Below are 23091 nucleotides of genomic sequence, written 5' to 3'. Positions count from 1 at the left end.
GAAGGCCCAGCCACTTAAGCAAGCGGCTGCTGCTGCTGCCACATCGCTTGTCTCTGTCACTCAGTGCGCTATCTCTGTCTTAGTGCTACCTATAGCGTGGCTTGATTGAGTTTAGATTTATGCCTTAAGTGTTGCTTGGGGATTTGTTGATGCGCCTTTGCTTGGCTGGCCTACCCAGCGTATGCTTGATATTTATATATGCTTGTGGTATGGATATTTGTGGCCGTATCTTATGCTATTTGTTTGCCAAAGCGTTTTGATTTCAGCTTTCAGTCGCATTGATGTACAAAGTTTTATGCTGCAAAAAGAAAAAAGGAAACTGATTTAACTCATAGTTGAAAGCCCAGCAGATGTCTCTGGGTAATGCCATATGCATGTGTCTGTATGTATGTGTGTGTGTGTGATTTTTCTGCTTTATTTGATTTGCTGTTTGCCTGAGCATTTACATTTACATAAGCATCAACATCATTAATATTGCAAAAGATATATATAAGACTCCCCCCACTGTTTCTAACTTCCTTGCTCACTTCATCGCTATGTGTGAGTTTCCTGCAGGAAATTCTGTTACGTGCTGTAGTAAAGCCAAAGCTTAGCACTTTAAGTACACAAGCAAAAGCATAAATATTCATTGCTCAGTGCTTAAAAAGAATTTTTGTAATTATCTTTTCATAAATTCTAAAAGCTAAGCTATGTCGTAAATAATGTTTCGCAAAAAAATTCTTTTAAAAATCTGCGCATTTTTTTGTTGCGTTACGTTTCTTTTTGCTTGTGTCTGCTTTAAGCGTTTCCTTTATTTCATTTCCTACACACAAATTCAGTGTGGCTTACATTTATCATACGCCCCGTGTGCTGTCACTTCAAACCTGCACGCACACACACACACACACACACACACAACATAAATTGCCATTCAAATGGTAAATGCAATAATAATTCGCTGCTCAAACAAACTTTTGCAGCAACTGACAGCTCTGACAACCAAACGCCCCGCCCCCCACTCCTCTTGCATTGGCGCTTTGGGGCGCGCACATCAAGTTCATTCATTTGAGTTGTTTGTTGTTTTAGCTGTTTGCATTGCCACAGCGTTTATCATGCTCATGTTCAAGATTGATTATTGTGCGGGGTATTGATTTTGATTGCTTGGCGCCCCAACCAAAGGCCAGCTAATCGATGATGCCTGCAACTTAAGCTCACCCCCTTTAACCCAACCCAACCCTGCCTGCCGTTCACTGGTGTAATGTTAACGGCGTCATAACAATGCATGTTCCAATGAATTCCACCTACGCCCACGCTGACGCCCCATGAGCCGCCGCAACCCTAGCACAGCCGAGTGGCAACCACAGCAAGGCAGCAACACTTTTTTATAGCTTCCCGTAGTTGCTGCTGTTGGGGTTGAGGCGTGTGTTATCAGCTGTTTGCTATTATGACTGCGGCGGAAATGTACAGGCAGCAACTAAAAAAAAGAAAAAAAACTCTTATACAGGAAAAGGCGGCGCAGAGATGCCGCCATAGCAGCACTAACACACTAAGCGATAAAAAAAAAAAACAGAGCCCACAAAAAAGCAAACTTTTATACACACGTGTGTGTGTGTGTGTGTGTGTGTGTGTGTGTGTGTGTGGGTGTGCGTGTGTTTAGCAACCGAAAAAACAAAGGCGACGACAGCACTCGAAATGTAAACAAAAGAAAAAAATATAATACATAAAAAACTGGGGGGTGCGGCCAACGCGTCTCTTTGTCAAACAAAGAGTCCAAAAGCCTTTGAGGCAACCTGCGGCCAAATCGAAAAAATATATATATTAAAGTAAGCTTTTATTAGAAAGCAAAATGTTTTGACTAAAATTAAATGCCAAGCCTGCAGTGCAAATTCGTTAGAAATTTGTATCTCTATATGCTATAGAAAATAAAAAAAAAACTTGCTGTGTAAATTTCATGTGATTTGCATCAGAGCTACAAATATAAAAGAGTTGACTGCTGTATAGTGATAACTGAAAGCTATGACATGAAAGGCAGCAAAGCTAAATTTCCCAGAATTTAAAATTGCAACTGACACAAGCACATTTAATTCTAGCGAAAAATGTTACACACGTTTATATAATCTAATGTAATAAAAAAAATTTGTTTTTAATGACCATAAGTTTGAATTGAAAAGTTTTAAACAAGTTAATCCCTCTTTAGGTATTTGGAGCAGCTGCCATGGCAAATAACAAACTTGGACACTACTAAGAACTCGCTAAACACACACACACACAGACACATGTGGGTTATCATTGGCAGTTTGAATTGAATGTGTGTGAGTGTGTCGCTGCTTTGTTTGCCAGACTCGTGTCAGCCATCAGCGCCCATTATGAAGCGCTGGCTTATTAGTATGCAAAACTGATAATCAATAGTCAATGCTCAGTAGTTGGCAAGTGGCTGATATTATGGCACAGCTATGCATGTCTTGGCGTATTTTTGCATACATATGTGTACTGGGGACAATTTAGACAGTCAATGTCTCTGTTTATATCTGTTCAATATAAGCACAAAATCAACTTGTGCGCTATCTTTAGCATTTTGTATAAAAAGACGCATGCTTAAGCTTGCATGTGTGTATGCATGTGAGTGTGTGTGTTTGTGTTTGTGCTATTAGTTGTTTGTCTACAACAGTTCGACGCGTTGAGAGCAAACATGTCCTGTGGGCAAAGATGCCAGCAGTTTATACATGCTGTGTGAGCCTTTGGCAAAAGCACATACATAGTTATAATAAAAATAATATAAAAAGCATAAGCACAAATGTCATTTAAATGAGTTTAGCTCTTAGTAGTTTGAGTTGCTGCTAAAGTACACAAGAGACTAAAAGCTCTTTGGCAGCAGCTAAGCAATTCAAACTATTTATTTCAGCAAATAGAACTGCTGCTTGCTTAAGTTTAAATTATGCAATTAAGTTTGCATAGTTAAGGCCTTAAAGCTGCGCAGCTTAACTGATGCTTAAAGCATAAGTTATCGATTTGAGTTATAAGCCTTATAACTGCACAAGCTGAGCTAAGCCTGCCTGCAACACTTTTGTAGTTAATGCCAGCTTATTGCACCTAAGTAAAGCACACACACACACACACACACACAGAGATTCGCATGCATGTGTGCGCATGTAACTGGCTGATTGAGCCCTCTAGAGCCGCAGCAAATGTAGCATACTTATGCGGGCATACAGCGTACAATAAGACGCTTAATAATTGTAACGTGCCTGCTACGTGTAAATGGCTATTGCATGTGTTAGTTATAGGCGCAGCCCAGTTAGCACACACACACAGACACACAAGAGTCAAGTGGCCTTAGTTAAGACTTGGCAAGTTAACGTTAAAATGGGTTCATGTGTTATTGTTTGTTGTTGTTTTATAATTACTGCAATGTTGCTTGTGTCGTTGTGTGTTTGTTTGTTTGTATGCACTCAAAACATTGTTTTTGGCTGCCATGAAGAACGATAATTTAATTAACATACATAAACAAACACACGCACACACACACACATACAGCGATAAAAACACACCTCTTGAGCTTGTGACACACTTGGGGGCATTTAGTTGGGCTCGGCGTAACACTTACACAAAAAAACGAGCGTGGCAACTCAGCTTGTTTTTGTTGTAATCGATATAATCATTAAAGTTTATTTGTCGTAATTAATGCTATTTAATATTGTATTTAATAGTTTTGAAAGCACATTTATATTTTTGTTAATTGTAGACAGCAAGTAGCAATAAATTTTTAATATTTTATTTTTAATAGCCAATTAAATTAAGCATACACATATATTTTTTATATATTTTTTCAACACTACACTTTAAGCACACATCTATGAATTAATTTAATTTTGTTACTTTCTATAATTATTTTGCAACAAAAGCGCGCACATTTTCACTGGCTGCCACCGTTTGTTGCACGTTTGACAGGCGACACACAACCGCTATGTGGCGCGTTTGGCAACCGAATAAACCAAGAGCCAAGCTCATTAAATTGAACACTACCAAAGTCTACTACCAAATTGCACACGAGCAGTGTTGCCGAGCTGCGTGAGCAACGCAGGCGCATGCGCAGTGCGCAAACAAATTGTGAGTAGTTTGCTGCCTGCTGACGAAACATCTGTGTTTTTGTTATGCTTATGCTTTGACGGGGGGAGCAGCGGGGGCAGCAGTTAAGACATTTTCCGGAAACAATGCAGCAACAGCAATTTAATTGCGGCTATCACAATATGTGTATGAGCATTGCAATTGCTACAGTTATTTTAATTAAATGTGCATGCATGTGTGAGTGTCTTTGTGTGCGATATCCTTGAACATAGCTAAATAATTAGAGCGGCAACGACACAAAACTTCAAGCTGACAAATATTTGCACTCGTGCACGCCGGATATGCAGGCAGTCAGGCAGGCAACTACTACAATTACAAGCAAAGGCTCATAGCAAAGGCTTTTCACACACACACACATAGACTGCACACAGACTTGGCTAATGTCAAGGTTTTTTGGCTGCTGTTCAAATGCGCTGGCACGTGTCCCTATGGCTCAATTTGCTCCAACTTGCAAAACGCGCGCGCCTTGGCTAACACACACACACACACACACACATCACATACAATTTCGTTATAATGCCGAGCGCCGCAGCAGTTTGGGACAATCACAAAGCTCAAACTCTGCCACTTGCAGCGCATGAATGAGAAACAAAAAAAGCAAAAAGGCAAAACGAAACTGTCGCGCTGAACCTTGCCACGCTTATCAATGTCAAGTGTATGAAAGCTTAGGCTTGTCGCCTCCGGGGCTTGCAGTGTGGGGCGGCACATGGCCACGCTGACTGGGCAGCCATTAGGGCCAGCAGTGACCCCAAAAAGGCAGCGCCAGCCTGCATACTTACTGAAATGGACGTATCTATATTTTATGTGCTCATCGCTTGCAGTTTTACATTACCAGCCTCATTGCCCCGCCCCCCACCACTGCCAAAGTGGCATTGAACAGGCTGCGCCTGCTGGGCTTGAAAATCAATTTGTGCAATAAGCTGTAATATCAAACTTTCGTTATTTTCTTTTCACTAACATCAATGGATTTAAAAAAAATTTAAAATTAATCATGTACCGTTTACAAATATAGTTGCAACTTATAATTTGTTTTTCATTTTAATTACAATTATTGTTTTCCATTAAGCTGTACTCATATTCATACTGTTATAATTATAAGCTAGGCTATGCATATTAAATTATAAATTAAAAATTTGTATTGGCGCTTCTTGCACACGCTGCCTTGAGTAATTTAAACGACTCGTCACTGTTTAGACTTAAGACTAACTTAAACGCAAACTAACTAACTTAAGGAACGCATAAAAATGTATAAACGTCTGTGATGCTTTAACTTTATGCTTAAAAACAAAACAGAACTCAAACAAGAACTAACAACTAAATAGACAAATGTTAACATTTACCACGTTCTGGGCAAACTAAACACGCCGTAACGATTATGCGCGTCCACGCCACGCACAGCAAAGAAATAGCGTTGATTCTCCTGGAACTGATTTAGCGTAACTGCCATGGGCAGCAGCATGGCTCTGACATCGCCCACATGACGCCACGAGTCGGTGCTGGGCTCACTTTGCGTCTCCTGATACGCATAGATTTGATAGGTTACACACTCGGCAAAGCGCTTGCCCGTATCCTCCAGTGTCCATGAGATGACAATGCCGGAATCATGCAGACTGATGCGTATGACGGGTCGCGATGGCGGCAGCTTCCAGTCCGGATGGAAACGCTGCTGTGGCGCCAGCGGCAAAGGTGCGGGATGCGAGTAGCGTAGACGCGAGGGCGGCGTATTCTCTGCCGAGGGCGTGGAGCGTTGTGCTGTTAGTAAGTATAAATTATTATAACGCTGCTTTATTTTAGTTTCTTTGCTTAGCTTACCTGTGCCATTGCTGTCTACTATTTGCCTGGATACTGCATTGTTGCGCGATATATTCATGGGCGAGACACGCACAACGCTGCCCGCAACGGGACGCACTGCAGCTTGTGGCGTGGACGTTTGCTGTCCGCTGCGCTTGATTGTGACGTTGGAATTTTGACGCAGACGTGCAGCCGCTTCCGCTGTGGCCGCAGCTGTTGCAGCAGCAGCCGCCGCCGCCGCTGCATCATCCTCGTCGGTTAGATCTATGACGGCTTTCTCCTTTGGACGCGCGGGCGCTAAGCTAGGCGATACATAGGCGCTGCTTTCCGAGGCTGTAGCTCTGTTCATAGGCATTTGAACGGTGGCGCCGCCAATGGCACGCTCCTTGGCATTTAAAGGAAGGCTCTGCTTGGCAGGACTGCGACCAGTACGCTGCAAGCTGCAAAGGAAAATCAAATGTAATAAACTTGCTAAAGCAAAATGCAAGTAAAACTTACGGCGATTGCTGATGTTGCTGTTGGTTCTTCATGTTTATGTAGGTGCCTTGGGCGTGTTTGTAGTCTTTGGGTAAGGCCTTGCCACGTGCGCGTGCTGCAGCGGCTGCTGCTGCCGCCGCTGCTGCAGCAGTTGCTGCTGCAGTGGCGGGCAAGAAGTTGCCCGTGTGTTTGCTAGCATAGACCGGACGTTGCGCTCCCGCATTTGGCGAGACTTGAGCCCGTTGCATTTGCGAACTCTGCGTGTTCAGACTGTTGTTGTTGTTCACCGGACGCTGCGGCGTGATCTTTTGCATGCAGCCACGACGCACAGGCGGCGTGTTGTTGCTCTGCGCATTGCGCGCCTGCAACTGTTGCTGTTGTTGTTGTTGTACATGCGTTGGCAGCGGCTGTGGGCGGTTGGGCCAGCCGCGCACTGTTGGTGTACGCATCATAGGGGAGCTGCCCGCACGTTGCGGTGACGACGACGTCGTCGATGATGATGATGGTGATGACGTTGACGACGATGCGGCTGTTGTTGTTGCTGCTGGTACTGTGTTAGTCGCTGGCGCCTGCATTTGGCCAGCAGCTTGAGCACGCGCCTCATCGCTGGGCCGCTTCATTTGCGCCATGCCCACCTGCAGTCCAACGGCGCGTGTTATGCGCACCGGCGCTGTAAAGTGCGCATTCTTGGTGGCCAAATCTTTGAGCACACGTATGTGCACAGTTTCCAAGTCCAGAAACTGCTTGGAAACTTCAGTAATCTTGCGTCGATAATTGGATAACGTTATCTCATACTTATCCAACTGGCGCCGTAGTTCAGCAAACTCGCTCTGAACTAACATACCCTCGACCACCTTTTGCAGCACCAGCTCCTCCAAATCCATACGCGACATTTTACTGAAGCTCTTGCGAAAGTTTTTGACAAAGTGCATCGCCACCGGCTTCGATTTACTTTCCAGTTGCGGTGGCGTTGGCTTCAGCTCCAATTTAGGCTCCATTTCAGCTTCTTCACTTTTTACTTTATCCTGCGTATTATCGTGTTCATCGAGATCTATTTGCAGTGCGCCATCATTGGAGCTATTCGAATCGTTGTCCACTGTCTTCAGCTTTTTGCTAGGTATCTCCTCTTGGGTCGTCAGCTCACTGTGACTGCGCTTGGGCAGCGCCGCTGGCTCTTCATCTTTAGTGTTAGCTGTGTCGCAGGTGGAACTATTGTTCGCTTCCGCTTTGTCCTCGGTGCTTAAACGCATGCGTTTGGCTGCCTGTAGGTCGCAGCTCGGCTCATCCTCATCGGGCACAAGCTGCACTTCGTCATCAATAGTTGCGACGACATCGGCTGCAGCAACAACAGCTTCAACTGCAGTTGCTTCTCGACTTTTTTGTGAGGCTTGCAACAAGTTGCTGGAACTGCTATCTGCGTCCTCGTTGTTGCTGTTTTTTCGCTTTGGCTGTGACTTTACCTTTTCAAACTGATCACAGGCATTGTCCGAATTGTTGGTTATAAAATCTGTGTCCGTATTTAACGTTGCCTCCTTTGTTGCTGATTCTGTTGGCTTTTCAGCGCTCTTACTTGGCTTCTCCGCACTTGTTTTTGGCCCAGGTAGCTCGTCCTCATCCTCGGACAGCAGCACTACTTCATCAATTTTTTTCTCACTCGTTTTCGTTTCCTCCACAGCTTCTTCCTCCTTTTTAGCGACAGCTTGAGTTTCTTTTGGTTCTGTAGTTTTTTCAATGGGCTCAAAAAATATGACTTCATCATCATCATCTGAATCGGCAGACTTTGTATCAATTTTACTTGGCTCCTTAGCATTCTCACACTTGTCTAAACTTTCGTCAACTTCTTTATCCAAGTTGCCATTTGTTTTAACCTTTGTTAGCTCCTCCTCAACAACTTTGTCTTTTATTGTCTTCTCATCTTTGTTGGTGCATTCACTTATATTTGCCTCTATGTCCTTTAACAAATTATCCATTTTATCTTTATCTGTTTTTTCTTGTTCAGCTTCAATCGATTTCTTTTTTATTGACGTATCTTCGACTTCAATTTCCGATATATTTTTGGCTTCCTTTTCTTTAGTATTCTCCTGCACCGCATCGTTATTGGCATCTTCTGTTGAATCTTTTGTTGGCAAACATTCATCGGATGAGTCAAGATTTATAAATGGCAATTCGGTTTTATCCTTGTTCGCTTTATTGCCATTAAACATATCACTGCTTTCATCAGAGGTAATTTCTTCGAGCCCGTTTTCTTTCAAATTTTCTTTCTCCTCGGGCTTTTCAGTGTCAAATTCATCCGTACTCGAGATAGTTTCTAATGCATCTAAAAATTCATCATCATGCGAGATATTTAACTTGATTGCCTCTTCATTGACACTTGATTCAGCATTAGCCTCACTTTCTTCGGCAATAGCCTCACTTTCTTTGGCATTAGCCTCGCTTTCTTCAGAAACCTCAGCTATCACCTTGTCAGCTGCCACATCCATATCATCTTTGGGTGTATCGATAGCAATTGCATCGTCTGCCTTATCTGTATTTTCAGAATCTTCAGCAGTAGCTTCAACATTTGTTCGTTCCTTATTTTCTGTATCCAATGCTTCCTCTTCCTTATTATCGAGTTCTGTATTGTTGCCATCCTTACTATCGATACTTGGCTCACGCTCTGCAGGCTCCTCACAATTATTAATTTTGTCTAGCAGAGCATCTAGATCTGAGCCTACATCACGTTCTCTAACTACGGGAGTATCCGACTTTTCTGCAAGTTCTTTTGTTATACTATCATCAATAGATGTGCTCTCCAAGTCCGCATCCTCTGCGTCCAAGCAATTAAGTATTTCCTTTTTATCTGTTGACTTTCCAACATTTGTAATATCTGCAATTATATTTATTAATGAAATGTTTGTTTATATTTATGTTAATCTACATACCTGTAGGTGTTAGGTTATTAACCTCATGGTCAATCTCCTCAGCTATGCTTCTCATTAAATCAGTTTCCGTTGCTAGCTCTTGCATATCCACGTTTTGCGATATTTCCATCATTTTTGCGGGTTTTTTTTTTTGTTTATTTACTTGGAATACATCGAACTAAAAAATAAATATATATACGCATTTTTATTAAATTTTAAATTTAATTATTTTATGTATATTCTTTAGTTAATGCGACAGCTCTATGTCAGCGCCATGGCGACCCTACGCCGCTTGATGTCGCCCAGCTATCACCAAGCAACATACTCACAACTCCAACCCTACCCCAACGTACATACATATATTAAAATGATACCAAATATTGTGCCAGAGGGCGGTATTTAAATTTGTAGTAATTAAATGAATTCCCTTTCCTTACTTTATAAAATTAAAAAGAGCTTTTTTAGCAAAAGCTCATATAGAGCTTTTATTATTTTTTGCTTGCGCATATATATACAACAAAAAATAATAAAAATAAATAATTTAAAAATGCATAATCTAGTTTTGTATAGGTCATTGAACTCCCAGCCTTAGTCCATTTCCAAAAATCTCTTACCAAATCGCAGTTTTGAACTCTACGAAAAAAGGTTTAATTTATAAAAAAAAAAAAATCTACCAAATGCAAGTAATTTTTCACCAATTTAATTTCGTTATGTATACCTAACCGGTGAGGTTGTCGTACCAGACTATACAATCGGCTGGCGGTTCGGTTTGTCGATGTCGCGAACGCAACAACAACCAGTGCCAGATGATTGCAGCAGAAACGAAAACACAAAGCAAACAAGCAAGAGAAATAAGCGTGCATAAAGCGTAATGTATGATGAATGATTGAAGATAATAAAGCGAGAAATACAAAAGTTAAGCATTATAAGAGTTACGATTGACTGGACCTACATATATTTTACTCTCGGAAAGTACTACGTGGTTTGATTTTTTTTTACTAACATATTTGAGGTTATGTTGAAACATGTACGCTAAATTTATATAATTACAATAAAATATGAATTTAACTACTTACTAGTACTAAGCCAACTTGCTTAAGCTTGTTGTGCAGTTTGGTATGCTGTACGCAGTTTAAAAGTATATTTTATGATTTTAGTACACTTGAAGAAATTAAATGATTTGCTTGCGAGTTCAAGGCAAAACAAACACTGCCGAAGTGAACGCGAGCGCAAAAACCAGCTGACAGAGAGGCGACGACGGTACCCCAGAAAAAGAGAATAGAGAAACGCTGCTGCTGAGAGCGCGAGAGAGTAAGCGTGAGAGCACCCAACCGAAGACTTTATATGGGCGGCTGGGCGTGGCAATTTGGATAAGGATATGGATTTTAGAATAATTGAACATCGATATGTGTAAGCAAAGGCAGTTTAAGTTATTGCGATGTGACGTCATCACCTCTAGCAACTTAATGTAAAACAAATGCATGTCTATTGCTTCGATGCCAAATGAAGAGATTTCAACCAAACTAAAAGCTAATTTATAATGTCAGATTACAAATCAGTAGTTCGGGATTTTGGATGACTTTTGTACATATGCATGTTCATATATATTGGCAGCGTTGCCAGATTTATTCGACAAAGGTTTTGCGGGTACAGGGGGTTGAAACCTTGTTGAAGACGTTTGGATCTTCAGAATCGTTTTGCTCTACGAATGAATTCTGATAACAACTAAAGCGAAATAATAAAGTAAAAGTAATGTTGTCGTAACACATAGCACGCAGTTTACAAATAAAGTGGTGCTGCGTATTGTGCGAGCGAGAACGCGATAGCCGCAAAGCGCAAGATGTGTGGGCGCGAAGGAGACGACTCTAGCAACAAAGTTGTTGTACAAAATTCCAGAGGGGGCAAAGGGGGACTAAGGAATATATTAAAATATATAAAAAAATATGTACTTAAACGAATAAACGGGAATGCACAAGTAAAAGTAAAAGTAAAAGTTTGTGTGTTTTATCCGTTATAAACTAAAATACACAAAACCAAATAAAAGCGCATTTAAATGAACAAAGAGATGGGGTCAGCGGTGAGAGTAGTAGGTTGAGCTGAGGTGCCAATTGTGCATAATGGCAACAAGATCTACAATTTAGGATTTAAACTGCCTAGGACCTTTGACAGGATACCGGTTTGCTATCAGTTCTAGAACTTCGGAGAGGGGGGAGAGCAAGACAAGAATCAACAAGAGAGCGTGCGAGTGAGAGAGAGAGCGCAAGTTAAAAATATGTATACCTACATTTGCACTGCACGAACACAGACAAGCTTCTATATGTATCCATGTAAATAAATAAAAAAAAAAGTTTGCTATAGCGCCAAACAACGTTGCGCCGAACACCGACTGACGAAAGTCGCTGGTTGTCGTACCATGCCCGCGTACCGAAAGATACAGCAGCAGAGTGAAAAGCAACAACTAAAACAGAAGCAAACAAAAATTGAGGCGTCGACCGAAGTTGTATTATGAATTTGGAAAAACTGGTCTTGTACTTGGGCTTTATTTCGGAACTATAATAGTTCTAAATACCATTAAATCCAAATATGTATGTATATAAACATACATAATGTACATTATCTATGTACATACATATGTACATAAACATGTAAATATGGGCAGATACTATACGTATTTATGATGCTGTTCCTCTTCTCTTCCTACCTCCCGTCGTCCCAAAAATTGGTTTTAGTTTTCACATTATAGATACATACATATGTATGTATGCATGTATGCATTGATGTACATGTACATGTATGTACATATGTATGAATGTTTGCGCTTTTAACTAAGAGGCAAAAATAAATTAAATTAATATGTTTCCCGAAAAATGTGTCGTCCATATTACAAATATGCACTTATGTTATACATAAGGTACATATTTGGACCAGTTTGGGAGTTACGTTTGTCTATTATATCTGTTTCGCTCTCGCACACACACACACACACACACACACACACTGCAATCTGCTTAATTGCCAATGTGTGTGTATGTGTCGGTGTGTATAACAAGGTATGCGTACATTTATTGTGCAGCGTATTCACATTCTTTTTAGGTTACGTATCGATTTTAATGCAAAGTGAGGTTATGTAGAAAAACATCCATATTTCGGAAAGCATTACGAGCTGTTAGATCCCAAATGACGTTTTAGAAAAGGAACTAGCAATTTCTTAAATGATCATAACTACGTACTATGAAAATGCCTTAAACTTGCCGCATGGCAAAATCAAATATAAAAAGCAAACTGGCAACAATTTAGTTTCATCGTTGCAGATTTGTATGTTTTAGGGCTGCCAAGGTTTTGATTAAAAGTAATGGCATGCAATATATATGTAAATGCAGATATATAGCGGTATACATATGCATTATGGTTTTGATTTTGCTAATTTGCAGGGTTGCCATGCCACCAACTAGTATTTGCTTATTACCTAATATACATTATTAGCTGCAGTAGCTTTACACTGCGAGATAAAGCACATTGTCTTGTTTTCGTTGCACACATATTTAATATCTTTTTTGTACATATTTATTTATTAAAGATGCATTGCAACTACGTGACAACCCTAAAATATCTAAAACAGCTTAATATGTATCTAAAGCAGAGCCCATGTGTTTAACTTAGAAATTGAAAAAGGCTTATGTCAGTTAACTTAAGCATTACTGTTCGCACCATATAAACAATGTTTATGATACATATATACCAATAAGTATACCGAGTTACACACATGCAGACATGCAGAAACATATTTTGTTTAGTTTTAATTCATTTTATTTTACTTACTGAACAATAATTGTATGTTAGCTCGTATCTTTGTGAGTTTAACAGTCGGGTTTTATATATAATACGTTTTTTTAAATATTTTAAACGGATTTTTTCTAATTTGTTTACACCGCACAAACTGGCACAACAAACGAAGACCAAGTACAATAGTATATTTTTCATTTGATATTCAGACCACTGTAAGGTAGATGCAACATCGAACTAGAGTTGTATCGGATCGTTCACAATAAGTTCGATTGAGTTTTGCGCAGTCCTATCGTTCACTTGTTCAGCAGTTTTAATTAGTCCAATTATCCTAAATTTTTTTCATTTATTTTAGTTATTCTATCGTTTACTTACCACTTATTATTATATTTGCCCATTTCCTTTGTTTAGTTATTTAATTGCTTATTTCTCATTTTAAATATAACGATCTGCAGTGCGGCTGAATTTTCCCTTCAATTGAACTACGATGAACAGCTCTATTATCAAATTATAAATACAACGTGCAAGTAGAGCAGCAATATAATTTCACTGCTGGTGCAAGCGAGAAACGAATATGGACAGTCTGTCATGCAAGTCGAAGCATTGCTCGTTTGCATGAGTGTTTACAGTGCCAATTTGAGCGCTGCTAAGCTAACCAAAACAATAACAGCTGTTCGGCTTGCAGGTTAGATTTGTTTTATAATAAATGCAATAAACAAAAGTAGTAAATTAAACATGAGCAATTTGTTAAATTTTGCGCTAAGGCAGGGCGTCAATTTATTTAAGCGACACACATTGCAAAGCTTTCGCTTAGCGGTGCCTGTTAAACTCGCGAATTTTACACCAGCCAGAACAATCTCAGCCACCGTCCCCAAACGAGCACTCGATGTAAACACTAATGTGACCAAGGATGTAGTGCTGTTCAAGTATGAAAATCCCAAATTTTACAAGATGCTCAACGTTTTTGGAGTCTGTCAGTTCGTATTTTGGACTTATCTTTCGCACTTTGCCTTTACGACACTGAGAGATGCGCCTGTGGCTGAAAAGCCAGGCGAGGAACTAAAATGGTATCAACGCATTAATTTGGGCGAAAACAAGTATAAGAATGGCATTACCGCATGCAGCTTTTTAATAGGTGAGTCGTTATCAAATGACCAAGAGATTCCTTTGTTAAAAAGTATATTTTTAGGATATGGCATTCTCTTTGCGGTTTGGATGTTTACCCTGCGGTCTGTGCGTTTTCTAATTTTACGCAAGGGTGGCCAAAGTGTATCCTTTGTCACTTATGGACCATTTAATCGCAATCGTATCATTACTGTACCTCTCAAGTGCATCTCTGCCGAGGAATCTCGAGAGCTCGCCAGAGTACAACTGCCCATTAAAGTGAAGGGAAAGACTTTATACTACGTGTTGGACATGCGCGGCGAGTTCCGTAATCAACAATTATTTGACCACACAGCTGGATTAAAGCGTCGCATTTAAGATCTTGTTTACTTATTATATATTTTTACTTGTAATTTGTAAATACACATGTAACTTATAAAATCCTATGTTCTGCTTTAATAGACGGGCTCTGGCTTCTGTGTCAGCAATAGTCCAAAGCGCTTCTTAATGGTTATGCGTTGACGCGAGTACTTGTCCTCTGGAGAGAAGCGTGCTGGATGTGCCGACAATGTTGGACGGCCATCCTCAGTGCGTTTCTGTAGGAAACAAACCCGAATGTATTTTCCATTATGAAATTGATCAAACAGAACTCACCTTCAGAGTGTAGACGCGTTCGCCATTTTCGTTCATAGTGTACATAAGATACATTTTAAGCAAGGAATTTATATTTTATTGTAAGAGAAATATAAACACGTGTGGCGTGCAATCAGTAGAGGTGGCAGATAATCGATAGTTGGCGTAATCGAAATAAAGATTAATATATTTAGAGGCAAACTATCGATGGTATATCGAGCTTCGACAAAACCATAATTGTTGTCGATAACATAAAATGACGATAGTCCAACAGCGTTTGCTAGCCGCGTAAATAAAATAAATGAAATTAAATTATGTCAAGTAAAGCGGATAAGCTGCTTAAGCAGGCAGTAAAGGAGCAGCAGAAGCGCATCAAGCCCGGTGAATGCCAAAAGTATGTGCGGGTCATTTTGGACGTAGCCCTGCGTAAAAACTCTGAGCTTCTGCAGCAATTAAGTTCAACGGATTTGAAATATGATCTGCGCAGCCTGCCAGTGAGCAACTGTATAATCTGGGAGCGCAATGTAGGACAACAAACGCTGTCTACTATTGGAAACGGTTTGGAGGATGCCTGGCGCTTGGAAGGGCAAATCTTAAAAGTTTATTCAGAGGCAGAGTTTCAACACGCATTAAAAGATCAAAGCTTAACATGCATCGGCTCCCAGCTGCAGACTGCCTTTCCGCAGCCTAACTCAAGATACGTTATAGCAGTACCACGCTTGCATCAAAGCAAACAGCGTGCCAAGGGCAGCGTGGACACTGCGCTGATTGAGCTGCAACTTTCTGGCTTGCATATCGAGCAACTGCGTCCACCACATACTCAGGAGCTGTTGGCACTGCTGCAACGGTATACTAAGGCGATTGCAGAGATGCCTTACAAACAGCAGCGTCAGGAGATACTTGGTAGCTTCAAAAAGTACCTGGCCAATGATAACAAGCAGTGCGTGCGTGTAGAACAGGGCAATGGATATGGACGACTTTGGCAGCAGCATTTGAATAGATTGCCACTGGTCACTTTAGAGGTGGCAGAGTCAATTATAGGTCAGTATCCTTGCCCCAAGCGTATGCTAGAGCACTTTGAAAACGATCCCGACGCCGTACAGAAGCTTGCGGATGTGAAGATTAAACGCAGCAATGGTCCAGCTCCCTTGCAAACGGAACGACGCATTGGCAATGTGCTCAGCAGCAAACTGTATAATCTATATAACGCCAGGGATCCAAATACGCTCATATAGTTCTTGTTTTATTCGGTTTTACATTTACAATTGATCGTTAATTCATTTAAATTGCTATTTCAATTTGATTAATAAGTTCAGTTCAGTCGGCCATTTTTGACTGGTGTACCAGTGATTTAGTTCAATGGGTCAGCTACTCCGTCGTTCGTGACGATTATATCCATCGGTAATCCTATTCTGTTGGTCATTTAATTTCATGAACGATGAGCTACTGAACAGTTAAATTGATCGTGTTCTGAACGTCGTTATTATATTTAAAATCACAATATTTTTATACCGTTGTCTCTATAAATTTAATAATAATATTAGTTTAGAATTAGTACGTAGTTGAAATGACTTTACACCTGAAATAGTATTTTGGTTGATAGCTTATGAACTTGGCAAATATATTCTAATTTAAGTATTCGTATGAAATTTGTAGCTGATCTTATAAATTATTATTGAACTTACAAACTATGATAACTGTAGAAGAGCTCTAAGTGAATAAAATATATTTGTTTGTAATTAGAAAACTTTTGCAGCTTATTGCCAAACAGATGACAAAAGTGTATGTTTTTAGAATATATTTGTAGTATCTATAAGAATGGTGTGTAAATTTAAACTCACAATCAGTCTGTGACAAGTCTACAGCGTGGCCAGAATGCGTGTGAACCCAAAACAAGCCGAGAATGTGGTTTGGCCTAGGCCCCAGATCATGGCGTATATCGGGGACATGGGTAGGCTGGAAGCGCGATGCACAAAGGCAATAACGGCACTGCTGATGATGCCACTAGCAGCTGGCGATAGAAATCCCATGACCAGGATTAGGATAGAGAAAAAGCGCCCGAATTTATGTTTGCGCAGCGTCACAAACGCCACCAGCGCGGCACAAGTGTGTATGATGATGGATGAGAAGAGTGCCCATAGAAACACATGATACCACATTTCACGGAACGTGTTAATGGCCTGTGAGCGCAGTCCTACAACATCCACAATGTTGTCTAGCTCATATGTGTCGTATGATCCGGAAAACATGATCACAAGTGTAAGCGTCGAGGCAAATGGTTACAGTTTACGGAAGTACGCAGTTATATGGTACGGTTTTCTATGCTAATTATTGCTTTTCCGTTGCTTAGGTTTGTTGGTCAGTAGCTAGTGTAATTGTTGCTATCGCCGATTCTTTAGGTGTGGCTGACAGATACAGCGACTCCCTGTCTGGTGCGCAGCAATGGTGCACTGCTCATTGTTAAACTAGAATCTACGTGAACCTGTAAAAACAAAACAAAATGTAATGCTTGCTGACCTTTTGACATTTGCATTACTCACACTCACAGACGTATATGTACACATGCGACAACAATTTCCACAGTCTTTTTATTATGTGCAAGCTGCTGCCACATTTATTTTATATTATTTTGTTTGACTGCTGCTTGCTCACAAGTTATTCGCTTTGTTTTTGTTTAATTATCTACTACGATGGGTATCGATGCTTATTTTAGTTACATATATTTAGCCTATCGCTATTCAATAGATATGCTAAGCAGCGATAGTGAAGATTTTTTTTTAAATTTATAACAGAGTTTTTAAATTAATTGGACATATACTGAGTCTTGAACTCAACTATTACAAAATAATATATAGCATGTTTTTATTGGTTGTTTAAAAACAGCTTGATTTAAAAAATAAAGTCCATTTAGCTAATTTTTCTTATTGGTTGTTGGCAGCCCTGCAGGAACTTACGATTTTCCCATCACTAACAATAATATCAATGTTGCGAGCCACATGCAGATTTGCACTAAATTTAACTGAAAGTAGTGTAACAAAAAGCTTTAAAATGTCTGCCTTTCAGCAAATTGTGGAAAACAATAAGCGCGCAGAGATGCTGGTGGAGTCCATCAAGGCCGAGGTATTATTTCCGTGTATAAAAAGTGTGTATAAATACAAAAGCAAAATCTTTTTAGATGGCCGGCATACAAGAAGAGCTTATAAAGCGAGAAAAACAAAAGCTGATTGCAGAGAACGCTGCACTGACCAAGCAAGTGGAAGCTGCGCTGGCAAAACTTGTTGCCCTCGAGGTACGCAATGGAAAGAAACAAATACCTGTGCCAGGACAGCGTAGTTTCTGCACAACAACTACTGGAGCTACTGCAGCTGACACATCAGCAAGCAACACAAAGGAAGCTGCAGCTGCAAAACCAACTACAACAGTAGCGCCTAAAGAGAAGAAAGTTAAGGAAAAGAAAGCTGCTGCTGAGAAACCAGCTGCTGCAGCTGAAGCACCTGTTGATGTCGGCCGTTTGGATATGCGTGTCGGCAAAATAGTAGAGGTGGGACGCCACCCAGATGCAGACAGTTTGTATCTGGAGAAGATTGACTGCGGCGAGGCAGCACCACGCACTGTTGTCTCGGGCTTGGTGAAATTTGTGCCATTGGAAGAAATGCAGAATCGCATGGTAGTTGTGCTCTGTAATCTGAAGCCCGCCAAGATGCGCGGCGTTACCTCCGAGGCTATGGTCATGTGTGCATCTACTCCGGAAAAAGTGGAAGTGCTTAGTCCACCAGCGGGCGCTGTGCCTGGTGACTTGGTTCACTGCGAGGGTTACGTACGTCAGCCAGATGCTCAACTGAATCCCAAGAAGAAAATCTTTGAAACCTGTGCGCCTGACTTATTAACAAATGCTGAGCTCGTAGCTTGCTACAAAGGCGCAGCACTGCATGTACCCGGCAAAGGCAATGTGGTAGCCCAAACTCTAAAGAATGTGAACGTTAAATAATTCTGTAAATACTAATAAATGCAACTGGTTGCGCTCAACTACGATTTGAATTACAAATATTATTCGACCTCAACGATAATTATGAAATTCACTTCATTAGTCTAAGAGCAATAATGATATTTGCGCTCAGCGCTTGTTAAATTAGTTGATCTTTTTATTTCACTTAACAGCAATAATAGTTTAACGATATTGGTGCCATTTTAAATGTAGTATTGTGCTCGAAAAAAAAACTAAACAATCAAGTTATACATGGCAAAATGTACTTGGTCAAATGAAACTGTTAATTAGATGTGCATCACCTTTAATTTCAACATTAACAATAAATTTAAATGAGTACTGCCATACCCTACAAAATTTGGCATAAACTGGCTACAACCCATAACCAACTGACTAATGTTGATGTGGGCGTACCTGCGCCTGCGGTTGTGGAACTGCACCAGCGGCTGGAAGTCGATTTGAATTCGCCTCGACTACAATTGTCTTGGTTATTATGTCGTACACTGTGCAATTGTTTTTAAAGAATATCATCACCACGCATATGGGGAATAGTAAAGTCATGACCAGATTCTTGGCAAACGCACGCATCAGCGCTCGAATAAAGCCGGGCGTCTCTGCTGGATAGAGCACGGCACGTAGCGGCTCACGTTGCGGTTGGAAAACAAACTGCGGCATGACGGGTGGCTGTAAAGGAACCACCGCTTCCACATAGACGATGCGTATCTTCATCAGTGATTTGCCAGGCGTGGCGCCATGGTAAAATACAGTCCAGAGGCATTCGTATAAGCAGACAATTAGCTTTGTGACTAGTTCAATGAGCAGCAGGTCTGAGGAGAGCGTCAAAAAGTCCATTGAAATGTCCAAAAAGTTGAAGATGTCGTCTTCGTCTAATGTCTTGCGCACCACATCCTTGTCGAAGGCCAAATCGAATACGTGGAAAAGTGAGAATGTGACAATAATTTTTAATATAAATAAAATAACCATATCGATGGCCTCGGCAACAGCGCGCTTCCAAAACGGCGCTACTACCACTTCAGTGCCACCGACACGCTGTATAATCTCCTGTTGCTGTACTTCATCAAGCACGCGAAAGCGATTGAAATTAGGTTGTGCAGCTGCAGCATTGCCCTGTCCAGGAAGAGGCAGTTGCTGTGGCTGAGGCTGCGGCTGTTGCTGTAGCTGTGGCGTAGTTTGTCGATTTGTAAGCAGTGGATTAATGCCAGGCGCTGGGAATGGGAATTGCGATTGTAGCATCTGGGGGTAACTGTAGTTGGCCATGAAATAGTTGGGAAACATTTGTATCAATGCTGCCTGTTTTGCCCATTCCTCCAGGCTGGCGAAATACGCCTCTTTTGTCGACAGTTCCTTGTTTATCGCATATGGCTTGCGTTCTTTCACTTCGCTAGCTGCTTGCGGCGTAGCCACTTCGCTGGTGTCCTTGTCGCCCATGCTTGGAATGCTTAGGCAGTATATTTAAATGGGCTATTGTTATTTAGTTTATATTTTTTTACTTGATTGTTTAGGTTGACGTGTTAGGGGATTAGGGTTGTTGATATAATCGATGTTTTTATCGCGATATACAGTGTTGCAACGATATAAATAGTGATGCTGACAGCCAGTGCTGCGCGGGTTTGACCGTGCAAATAAGTTAGATTCAATAAGAAATCAAGCTGAAAATAGCTACAAATATAAAGCACAAATGACAGTACTGGCTAAAGGGCAAGCTTGCAGCCCTGTAGTCAGCGATAGTATAAAACACGTTACAATTTTTAAATAAAATTTAAACTTTCATCATCTTAAACATTTTCTCGAGCACGTTTGGAATATTTATTTATTTATTAAAAATGTATTCACTTAAAAATACATACATTTTGTATGTAAAACTAGCATAACTTAAAAGTACACTTGCCAAATATTTTCTTACGCCGCTCCCAGTATTATTATCCATATGTGTAAAATGTTTAACAAAACGTTCAAAAGAACTTAAGTATATATATATATATATGACAAATTGCATTATTAGTTAAGTGTGTCTGTGTATGTGTTGTTTATTAGTTGCGTTTAGTTAATACGTATGCAATTGGACAAATTTCGTACGACACAAGCCACCTGAGCTCGTACCTCACGTATTTGAAATGTTTCACAATAATGTTTTTACAATGCTCTTATAAACAAACAGAACACAAATTCATCTATATGATAATACGTTTCTCTAGACAAAAACTGGATTGGCGGCAAGTAGGTACAGTTAGTTATTATGCGTATAAAACAAATATATATATATATATGTATATGTATAACTAAACTCAGCGCATGGAGCATAAATAAAGGAATGCAATTAGTCTTGATTTATTGCCAAACATTACCAATATTTAAGTTGCCAAATTGCTGATTTAAGTTCGAGGTTACCGATGCCGTAGCCGTAGTACCAGTCGCAGCCGGATAACCAGTTGAAGGCAAACCACCTGACATAGGCTGCATCATATTTAAGCCATGACCCATCAAAGACTGCTGCTGTTGTTGCGGAACTTGTGGCGTTGTCTGTGGAAACAGTTGCATGCCGCTCAGAAGACTTTGATTTGTCTGCATAAGATTCGGTGGCTGCGCAGTATTAAACGGACTGCCGCCAGCATTGGGAAATTGAGAACCAGCGAAGCCACCGCCAGCGCCAACTAAATTCATGGTGCCTGTTGGCGCATTGCTAAAAGCATTTGGTGCCGCCATCACAGGTGCATTGTACATGCTCACAGAGTTTGGAGGCGTCATGAACTGCTGATGATGATGATGCGCCTGCTGTGGCACTTGCTGCTGTTGCATATGCATGTAGCCGCCCGGGGCCATGCCAGTGAAGTTGCCAAAATTCATTTGTGGATTATGTGTGGTGGGCGCATTGCCGTATAGCGCCAAAATGCTGTCCTTGGACATTTTGCCAGACTGTTCCTTGTCGCTGCCACCAACAAGCGTGCTCTGATTGAAAAAGTCCTGTTCCTGCTGTGCCAAAGAATTGTTAGGATTGCCTGCAGCTGCGGCCTCAGCATTGCTGCCGTTGGTTTTTTCGGTTGTGGTAATTGCACTTACATTACTGCTAGCACTCAAGAAGCTACTGAAACTATCGTTATGCAGTTCCTGACCACCAATGGCAGCTACAGGCTTTGTGGGCGAGCACAAGCCCAAGAGATCACTTTCGCCGGCACTGGCGACGCTACCACTGTTATTTTGCGTACGTTGCGAAGTCTTGGGGCTGGAGCCGCCCACTTGATTGGGCTTTGGCTTAGGCAGTGGCGCTGGCAATGGCACAGTTTTCGTTGAGCTTGTAGTGGAGGAGGCGCGTTTATCGACACTGCCACTGGTGCTAATGTTGCTAATGCCCAAGCTGCCTTGTGCTGTTTTCTTTTTTCGCTTCTGACGCTCCAGTTCCTCATCGATCTCCTTGGCCCAGTCCACCTTGGGTGGTGAGGGGGGCACCCACTCGCGTGCCAAATACTTTTTATGTTCGTATTTGGCCCGTATAAAGTTCTCCAGCGCAGTATCCGTTTGTGGACGTCTGAAACCATCTGGCAGTTGCGCTTCATACACCGCACGCGCACGCGAGTTGCCCATCTGCTGCAGCGATATAACCTGCTCCGGTGTCCAGGCATCCAAATTGACGCTCTTCACGCGCGATATGTGTACACCCAAGTTGCGATGAATGCCCGCACAGCGTATGCAAAGAAATACGCCCAAATTCCATGACGCCCAGCGTGGACCTATAAATGGACAGGCAATCAGTAACTTGAACAGAGACACAACAACAAGCACTGAGATAGGCTCATGTAAAGATAAACAGTTTGATTGTTTTTATCATTGCTTTGTTGTCAAGCGGGCGAGTGATGCTTGAGAATTGTTCAGCAAGCCACAGCTATACATATACAGTATATATTGATTAATCTAAGAAGTTAATTACGGTTCATTGTGTGTTGTTTCTGAATAAAAATACCATTAATGCGGTATAGTTAGTTGTTCATTATGCTTTCTTCCCTTTCCCTTACTAACCATATACATATGCACACTGCTGCAGTGTACATACATACATATGTATGTATATAGAGGCTTACCCTTGGCATCACAATCCACACAGTACTTATTGTCGTCATCCCGCAACATTTGGGTCAAAAGTGTTTGGCATTTCTCCTGCATGAGCTTTGTGCGCTCAGTTTCCTTACGGCTTGCGATTGACGTGCTCATTTTTGATTTCTTGCACTTGTCGCTGCTGCTGCTGCACGTACCGATCACAAAAATGTATGCGTGTGTGTTTGTTATAGGGTTGTTGAATTT

At 41.1% G+C, this 23091-nt stretch overlaps 8 protein-coding genes across 9 annotated transcripts; 3 read left to right on the top strand and 5 right to left on the bottom strand.

Moving 5' to 3' along the window:
- Positions 1-5162: 5162 nt before the first annotated feature.
- Positions 5163-9450, bottom strand: LOC108597463 (activating transcription factor 7-interacting protein 1). Its single transcript, XM_017984035.2, has 4 exons — positions 9294-9450; positions 6394-9238; positions 5917-6335; positions 5163-5856 (listed from the first exon to the last, which is right to left on the bottom strand). Exons 1-4 carry the CDS (start codon positions 9403-9405, stop codon positions 5441-5443), a joined length of 3792 nt encoding a protein of 1263 aa, XP_017839524.1. The 5' UTR covers positions 9406-9450; the 3' UTR covers positions 5163-5440.
- A 4298-nt stretch (positions 9451-13748) lies between these two features.
- Positions 13749-14582, top strand: LOC108595653 (transmembrane protein 223). The gene is made up of 2 exons (XM_017980928.2): positions 13749-14190; positions 14245-14582. Exons 1-2 carry the CDS (start codon positions 13791-13793, stop codon positions 14535-14537), a joined length of 693 nt encoding a protein of 230 aa, XP_017836417.1. The 5' UTR covers positions 13749-13790; the 3' UTR covers positions 14538-14582.
- LOC108595654 (H/ACA ribonucleoprotein complex subunit 3) lies at positions 14545-14936 on the bottom strand. The gene is made up of 2 exons (XM_017980929.1): positions 14814-14936; positions 14545-14755 (listed from the first exon to the last, which is right to left on the bottom strand). Exons 1-2 carry the CDS (start codon positions 14865-14867, stop codon positions 14615-14617), a joined length of 195 nt encoding a protein of 64 aa, XP_017836418.1. The 5' UTR covers positions 14868-14936; the 3' UTR covers positions 14545-14614.
- Positions 14937-15081: 145 nt separating this feature from the next.
- On the top strand, positions 15082-16307 carry LOC108597303 (crossover junction endonuclease EME1). Its single transcript, XM_017983782.1, has one exon. It carries the CDS (start codon positions 15107-15109, stop codon positions 16025-16027), a length of 921 nt encoding a protein of 306 aa, XP_017839271.1. The 5' UTR covers positions 15082-15106; the 3' UTR covers positions 16028-16307.
- Positions 16308-16633: 326 nt separating this feature from the next.
- On the bottom strand, positions 16634-17466 carry LOC108597304 (transmembrane protein 170A). 2 transcript variants are annotated; one of them, XM_017983783.1, is made up of 2 exons: positions 17333-17466; positions 16634-17274 (listed from the first exon to the last, which is right to left on the bottom strand). In XM_017983783.1, the coding sequence occupies exon 2, from the start codon at positions 17039-17041 to the stop codon at positions 16652-16654; it is 390 nt and encodes a 129-aa protein (XP_017839272.1). In that variant the 5' UTR covers positions 17042-17274; positions 17333-17466; the 3' UTR covers positions 16634-16651. The 2 variants fall into 2 exon arrangements, with proteins under 2 accessions (XP_017839272.1, XP_017839273.1); XM_017983784.1 differs by having other exon boundaries at positions 17339-17466.
- On the top strand, positions 17460-18884 carry LOC108597302 (aminoacyl tRNA synthase complex-interacting multifunctional protein 1). The gene is made up of 3 exons (XM_017983781.2): positions 17460-17486; positions 17731-17912; positions 17968-18884. The coding sequence occupies exons 1-3, from the start codon at positions 17483-17485 to the stop codon at positions 18778-18780; spliced, it is 999 nt and encodes a 332-aa protein (XP_017839270.1). The 5' UTR covers positions 17460-17482; the 3' UTR covers positions 18781-18884.
- Positions 18885-18944: 60 nt separating this feature from the next.
- Positions 18945-20330, bottom strand: LOC108597301 (protein FAM8A1). The gene has a single exon (XM_017983780.2). It carries the CDS (start codon positions 20224-20226, stop codon positions 19171-19173), a length of 1056 nt encoding a protein of 351 aa, XP_017839269.1. The 5' UTR covers positions 20227-20330; the 3' UTR covers positions 18945-19170.
- A 349-nt stretch (positions 20331-20679) lies between these two features.
- LOC108597703 (stromal membrane-associated protein 1) lies at positions 20680-23088 on the bottom strand. Its single transcript, XM_017984389.2, has 2 exons — positions 22872-23088; positions 20680-22523 (listed from the first exon to the last, which is right to left on the bottom strand). The coding sequence occupies exons 1-2, from the start codon at positions 22999-23001 to the stop codon at positions 21127-21129; spliced, it is 1527 nt and encodes a 508-aa protein (XP_017839878.1). The 5' UTR covers positions 23002-23088; the 3' UTR covers positions 20680-21126.
- Between the last annotated feature and the right edge of the window lie 3 nt (positions 23089-23091).

Source organism: Drosophila busckii, chromosome 2R, assembly GCF_011750605.1.
Source record: "Drosophila busckii strain San Diego stock center, stock number 13000-0081.31 chromosome 2R, ASM1175060v1, whole genome shotgun sequence".
NCBI lineage: Eukaryota > Metazoa > Arthropoda > Insecta > Diptera > Drosophilidae > Drosophila > Drosophila busckii.
This window is presented reverse-complemented; position numbering and strand designations above follow the sequence as displayed.

What these genes read in the sequence shown, in the direction of transcription:
- LOC108597304 (XM_017983783.1), bottom strand. Translation starts at nt 17,041, where the DNA reads ATGTTTTCCGGATCATACGACACATATGAGCTAGACAACATTGTGGAT.
- LOC108595654 (XM_017980929.1), bottom strand. Translation starts at nt 14,867, where the DNA reads ATGTATCTTATGTACACTATGAACGAAAATGGCGAACGCGTCTACACT. An exon ending in AACGCGTCTACACTCTGAAG is followed by an intron (nt 14,756 to 14,813) that starts GTGAGTTCTGTT and finishes TGTTTCCTACAG; the next exon opens with AAACGCACTGAGGATGGCCG.
- LOC108597463 (XM_017984035.2), bottom strand. Translation starts at nt 9,405, where the DNA reads ATGATGGAAATATCGCAAAACGTGGATATGCAAGAGCTAGCAACGGAA. An exon ending in CAGCAACATCAGCAATCGCC is followed by an intron (nt 6,336 to 6,393) that starts GTAAGTTTTACT and finishes TTTCCTTTGCAG; the next exon opens with CTTGCAGCGTACTGGTCGCA. An exon ending in AGTAGACAGCAATGGCACAG is followed by an intron (nt 5,857 to 5,916) that starts GTAAGCTAAGCA and finishes ACTTACTAACAG; the next exon opens with CACAACGCTCCACGCCCTCG.
- LOC108597302 (XM_017983781.2), top strand. An exon ending in TGGAGTCCATCAAGGCCGAG is followed by an intron (nt 17,913 to 17,967) that starts GTATTATTTCCG and finishes AAATCTTTTTAG; the next exon opens with ATGGCCGGCATACAAGAAGA.
- LOC108595653 (XM_017980928.2), top strand. Translation starts at nt 13,791, where the DNA reads ATGAGCAATTTGTTAAATTTTGCGCTAAGGCAGGGCGTCAATTTATTT. An exon ending in CGCATGCAGCTTTTTAATAG is followed by an intron (nt 14,191 to 14,244) that starts GTGAGTCGTTAT and finishes GTATATTTTTAG; the next exon opens with GATATGGCATTCTCTTTGCG.
- LOC108597703 (XM_017984389.2), bottom strand. Translation starts at nt 23,001, where the DNA reads ATGAGCACGTCAATCGCAAGCCGTAAGGAAACTGAGCGCACAAAGCTC. An exon ending in TGTGGATTGTGATGCCAAGG is followed by an intron (nt 22,524 to 22,871) that starts GTAAGCCTCTAT and finishes GTCCATTTATAG; the next exon opens with GTCCACGCTGGGCGTCATGG.
- LOC108597303 (XM_017983782.1), top strand. Translation starts at nt 15,107, where the DNA reads ATGTCAAGTAAAGCGGATAAGCTGCTTAAGCAGGCAGTAAAGGAGCAG.
- LOC108597301 (XM_017983780.2), bottom strand. Translation starts at nt 20,226, where the DNA reads ATGGGCGACAAGGACACCAGCGAAGTGGCTACGCCGCAAGCAGCTAGC.